At 43.0% G+C, this 18,705-nt stretch overlaps 1 protein-coding gene across 4 annotated transcripts in view; it reads right to left on the reverse strand.

Moving 5' to 3' along the window:
• The window catches only part of TBC1D14 (TBC1 domain family member 14), a 133,482-nt gene that overhangs the window by 68,095 nt on the left and 46,682 nt on the right, over nt 1–18,705 (reverse strand). The window contains exon 1 of one of the 4 annotated variants that reach the window (XM_056555077.1): nt 11,209–11,454. The exons of the other annotated variants lie outside the window; for them this stretch is intronic. Coding sequence (XP_056411052.1) covers nt 11,209–11,243 — 35 coding nt within the window. The 5' untranslated portion in view covers nt 11,244–11,454. Of the gene's footprint in view, nt 1–11,208; nt 11,455–18,705 lie in introns of those variants that run through there. 4 annotated transcript variants of the gene reach the window in all.

Genomic DNA, 18,705 nt, shown 5'->3' on the forward strand with positions numbered 1-18,705 from the left:
GGCCCAGTTCATCCTTATGGCTACCAGAATACATATAGCTGCCCAATGGAAATCCCCGACTTTGTCGTTCCAAAAGGTCATTGACAAGGTTAACTTCGTAATGCTTTGTGAAAAGCTATCTGCCATCCGTGAGAGTAAGGTGGAATGTTTAGATAAATTATGGGAGGAATGGATAACTTCTTATTGTCCTTCTATGCAAACTTGCCTTTCTCTCTATTAATCTGGGGGAGGGGATGGTTTCCCTACTTTACTGTGTGGCGAGATTCTCTGTTCAGCGACGGCCGGTCCAGCTATTGATGTGTACTTGTGCTATCCTTCATTTGTGTACGCTGCATTTCCTGTACAATTTTAATTGAGTGCTGAGACGATATTGCCTCCTAGTTATAGGTTTTATATGTTTTCTTTGTTCTTATGTAATATTATACCCGTTAGGGCACCATTGCCTTTTTGCTTTTGCCTTCTGTATCGCTACCATTACTCTTTTCAATAAAAAGATTCTTGGTTTGACTGTTAAGATCCTATATAGTGTCAAGAACCTAAAAAGGAAAAAAAACTCACAACATAACGCCTTATTCACATCTGAGGCAGAGCGCTGTTCGCAGAATCTGCTGAAATAGCGGGACTATGAAAAAAAAAGCAGCAGATCATCCCGCTGAAGTACTGCAAAACAACAGACTTAAGACGGAAAACCAGACTGACCCCATTCAAGTCAATGGGATTCATTTGTATCATTGGGCAATGGACCATCCAGCTAAGGTTTTTTGGCCAGGAACTGACTCATGAGAGATGAACTTGGCCTTACTGATAGAATTTATTCAAAACCTTGACTCAAAAAAACTATATTTGCTTTTAAATGATACAAGGTTTTAGCTTAGTTCACAGTTGTGCAGACTTTCCATTTCCATCACATGGTACAAGTATTTCCACAATGGCCTCCTCCACGTGGATGCATGCTTTATAGAGAAGAATAGAAAAGGTAAACACCATGTTTGGCTACCAGTGAGCCTCAGATTCAGAGAGCAGATAATCTCCCAAACAAGCTGTGTGTATGGAAACAGACAGCGTCCCACCATTTATTGTTTCTGTACACACCACAAAGAAAGGGAAAACCACACAGCAAAATGACTGCATAGCATCAGCACCAAATATATAGCTGTGCATGTGTATAAGCAGAACTCTTGAGTATATTAAGATTGTGACATGGTAAAAAAAAAAAAAAAAAAATTCAGGACCGACAGGGGGAGACAGGGAGAGTGAGCCCTAAACTGACCCTAAAACAACTCTCCCTGCCTACTTGCCCATCCATCCTAAACGATGGATTGACAACTGGGCGCCGGTCCCTCCCTGCGCTAAAGTGCAGTGACATAAAAACAAATAATATACAGTCGGTCACAGGCCAGAAAGAGAAAACGGAAAACTACTAGACACCCAGATATACCAGACAGGATTCAAATACTAACAGGGCAGAATCTAAACCGGCAAACTGATCAGGAAAATAGGACCCTGTTAATACTGGACTAAGATAACTAACAAAAACAGATAAAGTTCAGAGGACACAGATCAGAGAGTTAGCACAGAGGACACTATAGACCAATGGTAAACACTAATTCAGTGATCATGAACTCTATGATCAGTGCGTGTACTAACAAACTCTAAAGATCAGGTCAACCAAACAGGATATAAATATAGGACACTGGACACAAGACTAGGAAACGGATGAGTCAAAATAGACACCAAGAACTAAACAGGAATAAACTCAATCCCGCAGATAACCTCCAGTAGACAAAGGAATAATCAATACCCCAGAGTCCCCTACACAAAAGGTAAAAGGGATCTATAGCTAAACAGGAATAAACAATACCCCAGAACCACCAGAAGACACAGGAATGTCTTGATACTAGAACGCAATCTCTCAGAGTCCACCATGGAACACAGATCTCTCGTACTAATTCTTAATTCCCCGGAGTCCACAAGGACAGGTAACCGGTACATCTTGGTACAGAAACACAAAACGGATACAAAAGAAAACAGTGTGAACAGCTACTTAGCAGGAAGGACATACAAATCCTAAAAACCGACTAATCAAACACAGATTAAAATCTACTATGAACATGCTACATAACCATGGCTAAAACATAGAACATACAAAGTGCATGCTAAAGCAAAAATAGTAGATTTAAAGCACAAATTAACAAAGTGTTTCACAAAACTCCATAGCAGCATGTCAGGCATGTAAGCACCAAGACAGGATTGTCAATCACCAGTCCAGAAGCTAGACAGAGCTGGAGATTTCTAGACACTCCCGAGTTTTCATTCGTTCAGAGCATTAACCATCCCCAATCCAGGGAAAATAGAAAATTGCACTGAACATGCTAGTGTGTGAATACTAGGGATCGACAGATTATCGGTTTGGCCGATATTCACGATTTTGGACGTTATCGGCAATTACCTTGCCGATAATGCCTCCTGCAACAACACCCCCCCCCCCCCCACCGCGTCGCCCCATTGCCTCCCCCATCTCCGGTTTTATAATTACCTGTTTGCGGGGCCCGGGGTGCGCGCTATTTCTGGCTCCTGCGGCGTCCTGTGTGCGCTGCGCAGTGCAATGACGAGTGACTTCCTCAACACAAAATCACAGTCAGTGCGCACAGTGACAGCTCAGGAGGACGCCGCAGGAGCCAGAAGTAGCGCAGACCCTGGGAACAGGTAATTATAAAATCGGGAATGGGGGAGGAAATGGGGCAGCGATCTCTGGCCGGGGTGGTGCGGAACGGTGTGGTGGGGCGGTGATAGGGCTCAGGACCCCAGGACAAGCAAGGGGAGAAAAGCGGGTGGCGGCGGTGGTCTCTGGCACCGCAAAAGCCGCTGCAGTTCATTGATTTAAAGCACCCGCATTAAAGCAATGATCTGCAGCGGTGTCGCTGGGGGTGGGGGTTTGGGGGGGTAAATAGCCGTTAACTTATACCGATATTCCGGTATGTTATCGGCTATCTGCCCTAACCTCCACAGATTATCGGTATCTGTATTGGCCCTAAAAAAAAAAAAAAAAAATCGATATCGGTCGATCCCTAGTGAATACACACCTAAACAGAAAAATACAAAAACAAAACAGCAATACATAAAATAAACCCGACAAAATACTCATACAATATAGAATAAGTAAACAGTGTTGCCTGATTTGGATCACAGGTCACATTATGCATCCCTAGCTGATAAGGATGGAAATTGAGGAGGATAGATTAGGGTTCCTGCAGTCAGAACCCAGTGATGGCCATTTAGCCCACCTGCTGTCTACTAGGATTAATAGAGTACCCAATAATGGTGTAAGGGGTTCTCCAAAGGTAACTCTGCCTCCATTAAATGCTTCTTTTCCATTACTCTAGATTTGATTCAAAATAAAGCTCTGATGCCAAATGCGACCCACTGAACATGTAAGTGCAGCCCACCAGACATTTCAAGGGGTAAGTGCACCTAGGGCTGGATCATCAGTGTGCAGATAGCCATATAGGAGTGATGTCACATCACCAGTGTGCGTCCTAAATGACTGTGGGAGTGTGTACCTTACAGTTCCCCCTGCTAGAGAGCAGCTAGTTTTTTTTCCTGCCCTGCTGTAGATGCGTGTACACAGTACCTGGATTTGTGTAAGGGGGGGGGGGTATTTGTAGTGATGTTGGTGTGGGCAGGTAAAGAGATAGATGAGTGGTCTTCCGGTGGTAGTGTGGTGTGCTCAGAGGAGGGGGGGGGGGGGACTGCTTGGTCGGGTGCTATTATTGGTGGTCTTTTCATGGTGGTGAGAAGTGTAGTTTTTCTGATTAATCACAGCTCAGCTTCCATTCTAACAGAGCAGTTTAAAAGGGGTACTCCGGAGGAAAACCTTTTTTTATTTTTTAAATCAACTGGTGCCAAAAAGTTAAACAGATTTGTAAATTACCTCTATTAAAAAGTCTTAATCCTTCCAGTACTGATTAGCTGCCGTTTACTACAGTAGAAGCTATTTTCTTTTTGGATTTTCTTTGTGTCTGACCACAGTGCTCTCTGCTGACATCTCTGTCCATTTTAGGAACTGTCCAGAGCAGGATAGGTTTGGTTTGGAGATTTTCTCCTGCTCTGGACAGTTCCTGACATGGATAGAAGTGTCAGCAGAGAGCACTGTGGTCAGGCAGAAAGGAAATCCAAGAAGAAAATAATTTTCTCTGTAGTATACAGCAGCTAAAAAGTACTGGAAGGATTAAGATTTTTTAACAGAAGTAATTTACAAATCTGTTTAACTTTCTGGCACCAGTTGATTTAAATAAATAAAAAGTTTTCCACCGGAGTTCCCCTTTAAGGGCATATTCACATGTACATAATCCAATGCAGATTTCATCAATTTAAATAAAAATCGCAAAAATCTGCAGAATCAAATCTGCAGTGGATTACGTGTGTGTGAATGTACGGTATAAAATGAAAGTTGAGCTCTGAACGGCTGCTATGGACAACAGGTCTGCCAGGTTTAGACAGTTGGATCTGCCCCATTGTTGTGGACATTGTGGTGGATAAACGGGGCAATTTTGTAGCATCTTACTTCTAGTCTCATTCACAACCTCATTTAGGGTGGGTTCACACCACATTTTTGCAATCCAGTTCCCGTGTCACGTTTTTGTGAAGGAAACGTATCGCTAAAAACCGTACTAAACCGTAAGCAACCGTATATGCCGGATTCCGGTTAAAAACCGTATTGTAATAAAAAAAAAAAAACGGATATACGGTTGCATATGGTTTTACACTAAAAACAATCCCAGATAGAAGATTCTAGAAGCTGGTGGAACTTTCGGAGCCAACTGCGCATGTGCAGAGTCGTAAACCGTATTGTGAAAACCGGATGTAACCGTAAGTGTATCGGTTGAATACGGTTCTCATAGACCACCATTATATAAAAAACGGATACGGTTTAAATACGGTTTTTCAAACGACCTTCAAACCGTAGTGGACTACGGTTTGAAGTACGGGAAATTAAACGCTTTTAACCGTAACGCATACAAAACTTATGCAACCGCATGATACGGTTAACATATGGTTTGCAATACAAAGTCAATGAGTACGGTTTGCAATACGGTTCCATACGGTTTTGACGCTCAAACCGTATACTGGAACCGTATTGCAAAAACGTGGTGTGAACCCACTGTGCTATAAGTTTCCACACAGAAACTGACCGCATGTAGTGGATTTATTACAGACTCTAAATATCTAATGCCAAAAGCAATAAATCTGCAGCACTGTGGATCATGCTTTGCAAATCACAAAATTCTCACGAATTGTGCAGGGGAAAATTCTGCAAGTTTTCCACTTAAATCACTGCTTGAAACAGGTATTTCAAGGTATAACACTGATCTATCCAAAGAAAATGGTCCAGCATGGCGCTAACCATATCCACCTGATCAACACCAGAACCATATGTTCTGGTTGACAAAGCCCACAAAAATGAAAGCCCCCTACATGATCCAAGTTAACTTATGGTTCTGTATGTGTACCATGCAAGAATACAGAATTGGGCATCCAGGTCTATCTACAACACAAGCACAAGGGGTAAGAGTCCAAATTGTACAACAAGGGAACTTTGTCCCCTTCCCAGAGCAGACAGAGACGGAGTTTGTCCCTTTGAAACATGTGAGATGTTTATGTAACAAAGCGATAAATGTTAAATTTCCAGACCAGCTACCTGACAGCAATGAGGCAGTTCTGAAGGATTCTGTTCCAAGAATTTGGTTTAATACATAAAAGCTGGTGCAGTCAAAAAGCAGAAGCTTTATGCATCGCAAACAATCACATTCCAGCATTTTTTTTTAGGTTAAGAAATGAAAGATAGGAAGACATTGTCCTAGAGCATCCGGAAATGCTAGCAGAATGTTTGGGTGTATAGGGAGAGGTATTCTTAGTTGAGAGGGAAGTGCTCATGGGTGTTTAATGAGAGGTATTAGTAGTAGAGAGGGAAGTGCTCATCCCGCTGTACAGAACACTGGTGAGATGTCACTTGGAGTATTGTGCGCAGTACTGGAGGCAGTTCCTCCAGATGGATATAGATATTTTGGATACAGTTCAGAGAAGACACTAAACTAGTACAATGATTGCAAGATAAAACTTATCAGGAAAGGTTATTAAAATGTATAAAAGAAAGATACAGGAGGGAATATATAGAAACTATTATATACATAAAGGGAATCAACAAGGTAAAAGGAGGAGATGATATTTAAAAAGAAGAAAAACTACCACAAGAGGACAGAGGACATAGGCAAGGATGTGGAAATTGTATCGCCCGACGCCCGGGACATGCAGTCCCGGGTGTCTGGCAGGTGAATTCTTCGGGCTAGCAAACCTAAAAGCCTGAGGAATTCACATATAAAGAGGCAATCATTCTCACCCAGTCACTAAACTCCTATAGACTGCAGCTGTATACTGCAGCCAGTAGCGAGCTGCGTAGGATGTCGCCGTCCCAGCGTAGCCACGTGCAATGATGTCACTCACTGCGCGCACCTACATTAGGTCTAAGGATGTGATCCAGCAAGATAACCACTGCGCCAGTGAGCCTGCTGGAGGGCACTTGAGGACGGAGGACAGGTAAAAGATGGGGCAGGGGGTTAGGGGAATCAGTGAATGATATGGCCAGGAGGGGAGGGGGGGGGGTAGATAATATAATGGCAAAGGGAGCATCAGAGAATGGGAATACAATGTCATAGGGTGTGATGGGGGGAATGAACTGGCACAAGATGGTAGCAGCTTTGCTAATGCTGATACTGGTACTACATTGGGCATTGCCACGCACAACGCGATGCATGCAATTGGCAGTATAGCAAGGAGAGTGTCACAAAACTATGTAAGGGCATCACCATAAAAAGTTTGGAAAGCTCTGACTTAGAGAGTATAATTGTTAAAATGGGAGCCCTACCCGATGGGGGTGATATCTGTCTGGGGGCCTGTCTACCTACTGGAGGAGCTCTACCTAATGGGGGTCATCACTATCTGGGGCTCTGTCTGGGAGCCCTACCTTTTTAGCAGCCGGGGGGAAATATATATCCGGGGCCCTATTTACATACTAGTGGAGCCCTACATGCCTGCCTACTTGATGAGGGGACATACCTACCTGAAGGGGTGGGGGGGGGGGGGGGAGGACTACCTATTTATTGGGGCGGACTTACTTTTCAGAGGTCCTATCCCCCTAATGGGGTGAGATACTGGTCTGCCTATTAACTTTCTATTATTTAAGACCTTATTTACAGACTATTTTGGTTGAAATTATTTTATGCACCAGGACAAGTGGCTCGCCATGAGGGACAAGTAGATTATGCTCCGTTTTTGTCCCTTGGACAAATAGTTTTTATTTTTATTTTTAAATTTTTTTTAACACCCCTGCATAGGTATGACACTACCCTTCATATAAGATAGGGACTAGTCATAGTATTCAGAATATTGGGCAGACTAGAAACATAGAATGTGTCTACAAATGAGAACCTTTCGGGCCATCTAAAGAGGTTTTCCCAACTGACAAAATTATCCCCTATTCACATGAAAGGAGACCAGAGTGTGGAGACCATTCATTCTCTATGAGAGGCTCCCGGAGATAGAGTACAGTGTTCGGCTGTTTCCACTGTTCTCGGGTCCCCGTTATTGAGATCACCTATTCCGCAGATATGGGATAGCTTTGCCAGTTATAAAGCAACCTGGTTGGAGAAATGACCAAGCCAGCCAGTAACTTATATTATATATACACATTTTTTATTCTGTTGAATTCTTATGGAAATCGGAGGAATAGAAAAAAGATACAATAGAACTCCATAGACTGCCATAATACGGCATTGTAAAATTATGCAAATCATCAACATTGTGTGAATAGACTTTTTTTTATAACGTTAGATCCTTTAAATGGACACTATGACTTAACGTTCCAAACGCTGGAACAGACAGCTCGTGACGTCATAACCCTGCCCCCTCATGATGGCACGCCCCGCCCCCTCAATGTAAGTCTATGGGAGGGGGCGTGACACCCCCTCGCATAGACTTGCATTGAGGGGGTGGGACATGATGTCATGAGGGGGTGGGGAGGGGCTATGACATCATGAGCTGCCGGCTCCAGCATTTGGAACAGTTTGTTCCAAACACTGAGCAGCAGAGTACCCCTTTAAAGATACAGACAAAGCAGCGAGACAAAGATTACTGGGGGCAGGGGAGTAAGGTCAGTGCTCAGACCCTGACCAGTTAAAACTTTTGACAACTTTTTTTTAAAGTGACAGGTACACTTAAAGAGGTAGTCCAGTGCTGAAAATCCTATCCCCTAGCCTAAGGGGCCCCGGCTCGCTGGCCAGATAGCAGGTGTCGACCACCGCACAAAGTTGCGGCTGACACACCCCCTCAATACATCGCTATGACAGAGCCGGAGATTGCCGAAGGCAGCGCTCCGGCTCTGCCATAGAGTTGTATTGAGGGGGCGTATCAGATGCCGCTTCGTGCGGTGGTCAACACGCCCCCTTCCCGCGGGCTGCCCGGGTTCCATACAGGAGATCGTGGGGGCCCCCCCATCGGTCGGACCCCCCTGTGATCTGAAACTTATCTCCTATCCTTAGTATAGGGGATAAGTTTTTCAGCACTGTATATCTCCTTTAAGTCGTGTAAGTTGTAGGGCACAGCCTCCATGAGGTTAACACCTTGCATGCTGTCATGTTCCTCATTCCTGAATAATGTTTGCGGCGTGGTGAGGGTATTTTCATGCTGAAAGAGGTCACTGCCAGGGTACCCGCTGCGATGAAGTGTGAGCATGGTGTGCAACAATGTTTATGTAGGTGGTACGTGTCACAGTAACCTCAACAAGAATGCCATACATCTGCAGCTGCCTAGACCCATCTACCGCCGGCTGTGATGCCCCGTGTGACCTGCCAGCAATACATTTTTCTGCAATTTGTGCTACAGTAGCTTTTCTGTGGGATCAGACCAGGTGGGCTAGGCTTCACTCCTAATGTACACCAATAAGCCATAACTGTGTTGCAGGTCCACTGGTTGTCCTTTCTTGGACCACTTTCGGTAGGGACTAACCACTGTATACAGGGAACACCCCACAAGATCTGCTGATTTGGAGATGCTTTAACCCAGTCATGTAGACATTTCAATTTGGCCCTAGTAAAAGCCACTCATTTGCTGCATAAGGTTATGGCCACACAACATATTTTTAAAGAGGCACTGTCACTATGAAAAACTTTTTATATTTTGAAGTACTTCTGATAAGATAACATTTTAAATACACATTTAAAAAAAAAAAAAGTAAAATTTTACTAAAAAAAACTAAAATGAAAATAGCCACCACTAGGGGTCATCTGTCTTTATGCAGACAGACAATTCTGTATTTTGCAGAATACTGAATACCGGGCATAAAGTGTGTTGGTATCCAGTACAGGAGATCACCATTGCACCACTACAGCCTTCAGCTGTTCCTAAACTATAACTCCCATGATGGGAGTTGTAGTTTTACAACAGCTGGGGGTACAATCTTTGTAAAACTCTGTTTTAGAGCTGTATATTCTCCAGCTGTGTGCCTCCAGCTCTTACAAAGCTACAAAGGATGTGTGGGTATGCTGGGAATTGTGGTTTTGCAACAGTTAAGGGCAACACTGTGCTTTACAAACACTGCAGCTCCAGCTGTTGCAATGCAAAACTACAACTCCCAGCATGCTTGAACAGCCAAAGCCTTCTCTGACTTCTGAATAAAAAAGAAGCTGATCAGACAGTCAGTAGTCTGTGAAAGCTGAATGACACACAGTGACATCTATGTTGATTAGCATCCAGCTTTACTAGGAACAGATTGCAAATCACTGCACAGTAGTTGTTATGCATACATTTTCTGACTGCCAGGCTGCTACCAGACCCAGAGCAGATGAGTCATCACAGTGAGGGGGAGAGAGAAAGACACGCCCCCTCCAGAATGTAAGAACACAAAGCAAGTGAGCAACATATAGCTATTTGTTAGGGATATATAGGCCCTAGAAACATCATTATATGTACATGATCAGAATTAAGTACTGGAGAAAATATCACTATGTACTGTGACAGGTACGCTTTAAAGTCCAAAAAATGTTGAGGCACATTTCAAGATAAATCAAATGAGAATTTTTTGAAGCAGACTACAATTTCAAATCAGTGAACAGATTTTACTTAATATGTGCCAAAATGTAGTATAAAAAAAAAACCCTAAAAGTAACCATACCCTAATGCAGTGTGCCTCCAGCTGTTGGAAAAGAACAATTTTCAGTATGCCACTTCGCCCCTACTTATAATACCTATAGAAAGAATAGATTCAATAGATAGGTTCTCAACCATTGTGCCTCTAGCTGTTGTAAAACTACAACTCCAAGCGTTTGGCTGTCTGGGCATGCTGGGGGTTGTTGTTCTGTGACAGTTGGAGGGAAACTGTTTGAAACTATGGCTTAAATGTATTTACAGGGTAATAAATGGTAATGTTTTTAGGTTATGGTCAGAGTATAAGTATTCACACAGAGGCTGCTGTTAATTTGACACCTTTCTAGTATATGTTCACACCTTCTGATTTTTAATTGCAAACCTAGAAACAGAAGTATTCCATAAACATAGGAAAACTAATAAAACACAGACTTTTCCTCTTTTCCAACCTATTACTTTAAAAAATAAAATAAAAAATAAAAATGTGTGAAGATGCCATAGCAGACCAAAATCTTCACTTTCCTATGCATTAAAATGCAATCTATAAAAAGCAATTCCCATTAACACAGCCCCCTGTAAAAGAAAGACCTCAAAGCACTGTGACCGGCAGTAAACCTAGTCAGTGATTATTGCTGACAGCATTGAACTTCCAAGTGAACTTCCCCACATAGGATTGTGCAAGCCCCAGCAGATTGTTAGGACTCTGTCCAAGTTTCAGATAAGAGTGTATATATAAATAAAAACACAAAAAATGCATTTTTTTCCATTTTAAAAATACTATAAATATACATACATATATACAGACACACACACACACACCCCACTTTATAAAAACTAAACAAATCTTAATATTAAGATCAAACAAATTGATACAATAATATCACCAAAAAAAAAAGTTCTAATCCAATGAATTCACTTTTTTACAAAAAAGTAACAATAAGGTGACAAAAATGTAATAATCTGAAAACAAGAATTTTTGCATTTCAGCTTTCCACTTTGTTTTCCCCTCACCTGTCAACCAGAAGGAGTAAAGGAGGTGCAGCCATGGTGGAGCAAACGCAGCAGTTGTCGAGATCTTGAGAGAATGACGAGACTACTTCTCCGGGGTCATGTCCAAGTTCTAGCGAAATTATAATCCATTTAATAGGGACATTTTAAATCTAGCTGGCTCTGCTGCCAGGAGGCTCAGGCAGGGGAAAAGGGGTGAGAGAACGAGGGAGCTGTGCTTCTGTCCCAGTTGCTGTGTCAACAGGGAAGGGCACATAGCTGACAACAGGAATCAGAGGACGGCAGTACATGGCCCCTTTACACACCCACAGATTCCTCGTCCTGCAACTGCTCAGGTTACATTCTCAGCAGCTCAATGGTTTATTATTAGACTGCGCAGGTAAAGGTGCTTTCACATGGGATGGAAATACTGGGGATTTCAAGCAGCCAAATTCCCACAAAACTGTGACAAATCTGGTGCAAACTTGCCGCTGCCAATTTTGTTGCAGAATTTAATAAAAAGGAAGAAGAAAAAACACAAACAAACTTGTGGAGTCTGCTTCTGGAATACTGTGAATATGCAACACTTTTTTGCACCGTTCTATTTATTTATTTTTAATTTTTATTCACAGAAATACCCAAGAGGGTGTCAAAAAGCAGGGTCACATTACCCACAAGAACGAAACATGCATCATGTTAAGAACTAACATACACAGGTAATAAAGTACATATAGACCAGTTATAAAAGCCAAAGAACACAAACACAAGTCAAATCCAAATGAGGCTGGGTCCACACTACGTTTTGTCCCATACGGGAGCGCATACGGCAGGAGGGAGCTAAAACCTCGCGCTCCCGTATGTGACCGTATGCGCTCCCGTATGCCATTCACTTCAATGAGCCGACCGGAGTGAAACGTTCGGTCCGGTCGGCTCATTTTTGCGCCGTATGCGCTTTTACAACCGGACCTAAAACCGTGGTTGACCACAGTTTTAGGTCCGGTTGTAAAAGCGCATACGGCGCAAAAATGAGCCGACCGGACCGAACGTTTCACTCCGGTCGGCTCATTGAAGTGAATGGCATACGGGAGCGCATACGGTCACATACGGGAGCGCGAGGTTTTAGCTCCCTCCTGCCGTATGCGCTCCCATATGGGACAAAACGTAGTGTGGACCCAGCCTTATATGTGTATAATAATGCTATCACTTTATAACGATGGGGGGGGGGGGGGGGGTCCAACCTCTAGAACTCGCCAACCTAAAAATTGCAGGTGTAGCGCCTGCATCTCTTCCCTCTACTATCAGCACTTCATGGAGCTGCAGCGCTCTAGACCGACACGCAGAGTAGGAAACCATGGCACTGCTAAGCAGGGTGCAGAACGCAAACGATACAGCAATACATAAGAGCTGCAACCTATACAGTCTTAGAACTTGTGGGGTGCAAGGGGTCAAACCCACCATTAATATTCTAGCGATAAGTCATCATTTTAAAAAGGCAGGAGTAACCCTTTAAAGGAAAAAAAATTTTCTTATATCAACTGGTGCCAGAAAGTTAAAACAGATTTGTAAATTACTTCTATTAAAAAAAATCTTAAACCTTCCAGTACCTATCAGCTGCCATATGATCCACAGGAAGTTGATTTCATTTTGAATTTCCTTTCTGCCTGACCACAGTGCTCTCTGCTGACACCTCTGTCCATGTCGAACTGTCCGTAGTAGGAGCAAATCCTCATAGAAAACCTATCCTGCTCTGGATAGTTTCTAAAATGGACAGAGGTGTCAGCAGAGAGCACTGTGGTGAGACAAAGGAAATTCAAAAAGAAAAAGAACTTCCTGTGGATCATAACAGCAGCTGATAAGCACTGGAAGGATTAAGATTTTTTAATAGAAGTAATTTACAAATCTGTTTAAGGGTCTATTCACATGTACAGTATTCTGCGCAGATTAGATGTGCAGATTTTATGCGCAGGATTTCAAGCCGTGTTTAGTTTACATTGAAATCTGCAGCAGAAAATCCTGCGCATCAAATATGCGCAGAATACTGTACATGTGAGTAAACTTTCTGGCACCAGTTGATTTAAAAAAAATATATAATAAAATGTTTTCTAGTGGAGTACCCCTTTAAGTATAGTGTGCACTGTAAACATTTGTGATGTGTAGCTATTGTGCCCATCCTCTGCATTTCATAGTGGACTTCAGTATATGGGAAAGAATACGCTCAGTACTAATGGGAAGATGTAGAGATTTAGAACTTAATAACTTTGAATGGACTCAATGACTCTGAATAACCCTCCCAGGATTGTTCATGTTCTGGTTGTTCAGGTTATTAAAGTTAATGGTTTCTGTACTGCGGCTGGACGAAACCCTGGTGACCGGGTGTTGCTGCCTGCTCTTCTGTACACTTGGTAAATTTATGAAGAAATTAACCAGCACAGTATACTGAACCATACTATGAACCCATCTGTACGAAATACAGACACGTGCACGGGCTCAAAAGGGCCAGAAAATTAAGCTGTAAAGCTGGGTTCTCCATTGCAGCCAGGGAAATAAGGAGGCTATCAGGCGTGTGGAGGGATGTTCAAGCAGTGGACTCCATTACCCACCAACAAGCTCATAAATCATACGAAATGCGGCAATTCAGCACTTCCTCTGGGGTTTAGGTAAAAAGCTGCTGTGAAATGAAATAGTCGACACTACAAGGAAAAAAAACAAAAACAAATCCAAGCAATTTATCAGAAAAATAAAAAAAACTGTTTTCCTGGCACTTGCTGGAGGCTCAGGTGAGGCCCCAGGACACCCATTACAGGGTGATGCAGCGGTCATGTTTAGTTATCAGTATGATTTACATAGGTCTGTCAAAAAGCTAAAGAATAGTATTTTATGCAAAATACCCCCCCCCCCAAGTTACTCAATTGGAGTAGAACAGGTAAACATTCAAATCCTAGAGTGTTGTGGGGCCTTGAGGACTGCTTTGGGGACTATGTCCTTTAGCTCTATTCACGATGCAAGACCTTGCTGTGGGGAGAATGACTGAGCAAGTGTGTCCTCCAGCATTTAGCTCGGCTGGCGATGCCATATTTTGAATACAATAACAATAGTGAATACAATAGCAGATCATATCTGGGGATTAAAGGGGTTGTCCAGGAATTTTTATTTTGATTTATATTTGAAGAAAGATTGGATAGATTAGATTGGATGAATAGATTATAAAAGAGAGATAGACAGATTTGTAAATTACTTCTATTAAAAAATCTTAATCCTTTCAGCACTAATGAGCTGCTGAAGTTGAGTTCTTTTCTGTCTAAGTGCTCTCTGATGACACCTGTCTCGGGAACTGTTCAGAGTAGAAACAAATCCTCATAGCAAACCTTTTCTAATCTGTGCAGTTCCCGAAACAAGCAGAGATGTCAGAAGAGAGCACTGTTGCCAGACAGAAAAGAACAACTCCACTTCAGCAGCTGATAATTATTGGAAGGATTAAGATTTTTTTATAGAAGTAATTTATAAATCTGTTTAACTTCCTGGAGCCAGTTAAACAAAACAAAAAAGTTTGTTCCTGAATACCCCTTTAAAAAGGTGCTAAATACCAAAGATAGCACCCACAAGCCACTTTGCTAGCATATAATAGAACAGTGCATGGAGGTCACCAATTCACGGGCATCTCTGGAATATATGAAATATCTGAGGGGGACAGCAATTTCACAACACTCACCGTTTGTCCGTATATACACAGGTCTAGGCAAATACATATGAAAATCTCTGACACAGGTGAAAGAAAACAGAGGTTTTGCTGCAAGGTGGTGAAAGGGCAGGATCATAAACCGTATATGGCAATTTGCACAAAGTAATTTTCCTATGCAGATTCCACCACCCAGCAGCATCATCTCCATTACAGGTTATTATTTTGTTACATGAGCTGGTATGCAGGAAGGTTTGCTAATCTTTTACAATCAAACATACATCGTAACATCGTTCATAAGGGTGAAAAAAAGACCAGAGTCCATCAAGTTCAACCTATATCCCTAATGAGTTCCTACTGAGTTAATCCAGAGGAAGGCAAAAAACCTTCATACTAGAGGTAAAAACTCCTTCCCGACTCCAGATATGGCATCAGAATAAATCCCTGTCCCTATAAATCTAGTATCCATAACCAGCGATGTTGTTATTCTCCAAAAATGTATCCAGACTGCATTTGAATTATTTTACAGAGTTCACCATGAGCGAACTTCCAGTAATTCGATTCGTGACGAACTTCTCAGCTCGGCAGTTGATGACTTTAGCCTGCATAAATTAGTTCAGCTTTCAGGTGCTCCGGTGGGCTGGAGACTCTCTCCTAGGACTGTGTCCACCTTTTCCAGCCCATCGGAGAACCCAAAAGCTGAACTAATTTATGCAGGATAAAGTCAGCAACTGCAGAGCCGAGAAGTTTGTGATGAATCCAATTACTGTAAGTTGGCTTATCTCTATTGACCACCTCCTCAGGCAGAGAATTCCACAGTCTCACTGCTCTTACAGTAAAGAACCCCCGTCTGTGCTGGTGTAGAAACCTTCTTTCCTCTAGACGTAGAGGATGCCCCCTTGTTATAGATACAGTCCTGGGTATAAACAGATCATGGGAGAGATCTCTGTACTGTCCCCTGATATATTTATACATAGTTATTAGGTCTCCCCTAAGCCTTCTTTTTTCCAAATTAAATAACCCTAATTCTGATAACCTTTCAGGGTACTGTAGTCCTCCCATTCCCCCGTATTACTCTGGTTGCCCGTCTTTGAACCCTCTCCAGCGCCATTGTATCTTGTACACTGGTGCCCAGTACTGTACACAGTATTCTATGTGTGGTCTGACTAGTGATTTGTACAGCGGTAGAATTATTTCCTTGTCGAGGGCATCTATGCCCCTATTGGTGCACCTAGTGCTGGGCGGTATGACCAAAAATGGATATCACAGTATTTTTCCATATTATGGCGGTTTCACAGGATTTAACTTTTTTTTGTTTTTTTTATTTTTCACCCCCCCCGGGCTGGGGAACTAATCATTTATGACCCACGGGCGCTGCTCTGCTTCTCCTCCCCCTCCCCCCGAATGAATTATCAGCCGTAGCGCTCTGTCTCTACATCGGGTGACTAATTCATATGTTACCCGCAGGCGCTGCTTCTCCTCCTGTGAGCGCTGCACATCCTCCCCACATCGGGAAATCAAGGATTTGTGAGCCGCGGGCGCAGGCCTTCTGTTCTGTTTGGAGAACGGAAGCTGACACCTCCCCCTGCCAGCGCTGAAAGCCAGTGAGCCGCTGCAGAGCTTCTGATCCCCATCCCTTCTGACCAGAACAGAAGCCCCGCAGCAACTCACTGGCTTTCAGCACTTGCAGGGGGAGGCGACAGCTTCAGTTCTCCAAACAGAACAGAAGTCCTGCGCCCGCGGCTCACAAATCCTTCATTTGCCAATGTGGGGAGGATGTGAAGCGCTCACAGGAGGAGAAGCAGCGCCTGCGGGTAAAATACGATTAGTCCCCCGATGTGGGGACAGAGCGCTACGGCTGATAATTCATTGGGGGGGGGGCCCGACCGGTACTGCGGTATATGGAAAAATTGATATCGTAAACAGAACACACACACACAGACACACACACACACACACACACACACACATTTGGTATGAGCCGCTATACCGCCCAGCACTAGATGCACCCCATGATTTTATTAGCCTTGGCAACAGCTGCCTGACACTGGTCACTACAGCTAAAATTTACTATTAACTAAGACTCCCAAGTCCTTTTCCACGTCAGTCGTCCCAAGTGTTCTCCCATTAAATACATAATCCCAGCCCAGATTTTTCTTCCCCATGTGCATTACCTTACATTTGTCAGTGTTGAACCTCATCTGCCACTTCCCAGCCCAAACCTCCAACCTTCCAGATCAATTTGTAATAGTGCACTGTCCTCTATTGTGTTTAGTATCATCTGCAAAGATTGCTACTTTACTATTCAACCCCTCTACAAGGTCATTAATAAATAGATTAAATAGAACAGGACCCAAGACTGACCCCTGTGGCACCCCACTAGCAACAGTCACTCAATCAGAATAAGTACCATTTATAACCACCCTCTGTTTCCCATCATTGAGCCAGTTACTTACCCACTTACATCTCCCGCAGCCCAATCCTTCGAATTTTATGTACCAATCTTTTATGTGGCACTGTATCAAATGCTTTTGAAAAATCCAGATATACAACATCCAGCGATTCCCTCTGGTCCAGTCTGGAACTCACCTCCTCATAAAAGCTGATCAGGTTAGTTTGACAGGACCAATCCCTCATAAAGCCATGCTGATATGGAGTCATACATTTATTTTTATTGGAGTTACTCCAAAATAGAATTTCTTAGAAAACCCTCAAACAATTTACATACAATGGAGGTTAAACTTACAGGTCTATAATTTCCTTTTTAAATATTGGCACCACATTTTCCATGTGCCAGTCCTGGGGAATAGTCCCTGTTACTATAGAGTCACTGAATATTAAAAATAGGGGTCTGTCTATTACAATGATTATTTCCTTTAGAACATGAGGGTGAATGCCATCGGGACCTGGTGATTTGTCCATTTTGATTTTTTGTAGGCGACACTGTACTTCTTCCTGGGTTAGACAGGTGACCTGTACTGGGGAGTTTACCTTATCTTGCTGTATTTCACCTGGCATTTCATTTTCCTCAGTGAATACAGCGGAGAAGAATATGTTTTATATATTAGTTTTTTCCTGATCCCTGTTTATAATTTCTTCCTCATCATTTTTTAAAAGGGCCTACACTTTCATTTTTGACCTTTATGCTATTTATATAGTTGAAGAACATTTTGGGGTTAGTTTTACTCTCTTTGGCAATGAGTCTGTCTCTAGTTTTGCGGCATTTATCAGTTTTTTTACATATTTTACATTTTTTCAATATAGCTTTTTAGTGCTTCTTCACTAAAGTTCACTTCTACACTAAGTTGTCATTAGAAGGCGACCAGAGGAGAGAGCACCCTGCACTGCCATTGCCAATCAGGTGGGTTCTAGAGGGCAATGCCATATGGTTGGGGAGAGGTACTGTACACCCAACCGGATGTCCTGTCTCTGCCCAGCAGAAGTGGGGCAGACAGGCAAACAATGCTGTATGCTTCAGCATCTTTATTTTTCTACCAGATGTTGGAGTACTCCTTTAATGGATCATCTGAAACATCTAGTGATCCACTAGGAACCAAAAAGTGTGTCAGTCATTGTCCCCTCATCTCCCCCATGAGTCACAAGGACGGACATGCAGTTCCGGGCACCAGGCAGGTGAATTTTTCCGGCCCTTAAGCAGGGCCGGACCTGACAAGCACGGCGGTGCTCCGAGGAGTGTATGGAGCAGGCTCACGACTCGTGCCTGCTCCATACTCTGCAGCCCCCGGCTGTTCTCAGTAGCCAGTGGCCGCCGCTAATAGCCAGCATGCGGCTGGCTATTAACACTTTAGACCACTGCTGTCATAGCTGACAGCGGCATCTAAAGG

Source organism: Hyla sarda, chromosome 1 (assembly GCF_029499605.1).
Source record: "Hyla sarda isolate aHylSar1 chromosome 1, aHylSar1.hap1, whole genome shotgun sequence".
Taxonomy (NCBI): Eukaryota; Metazoa; Chordata; class Amphibia; order Anura; family Hylidae; genus Hyla; species Hyla sarda.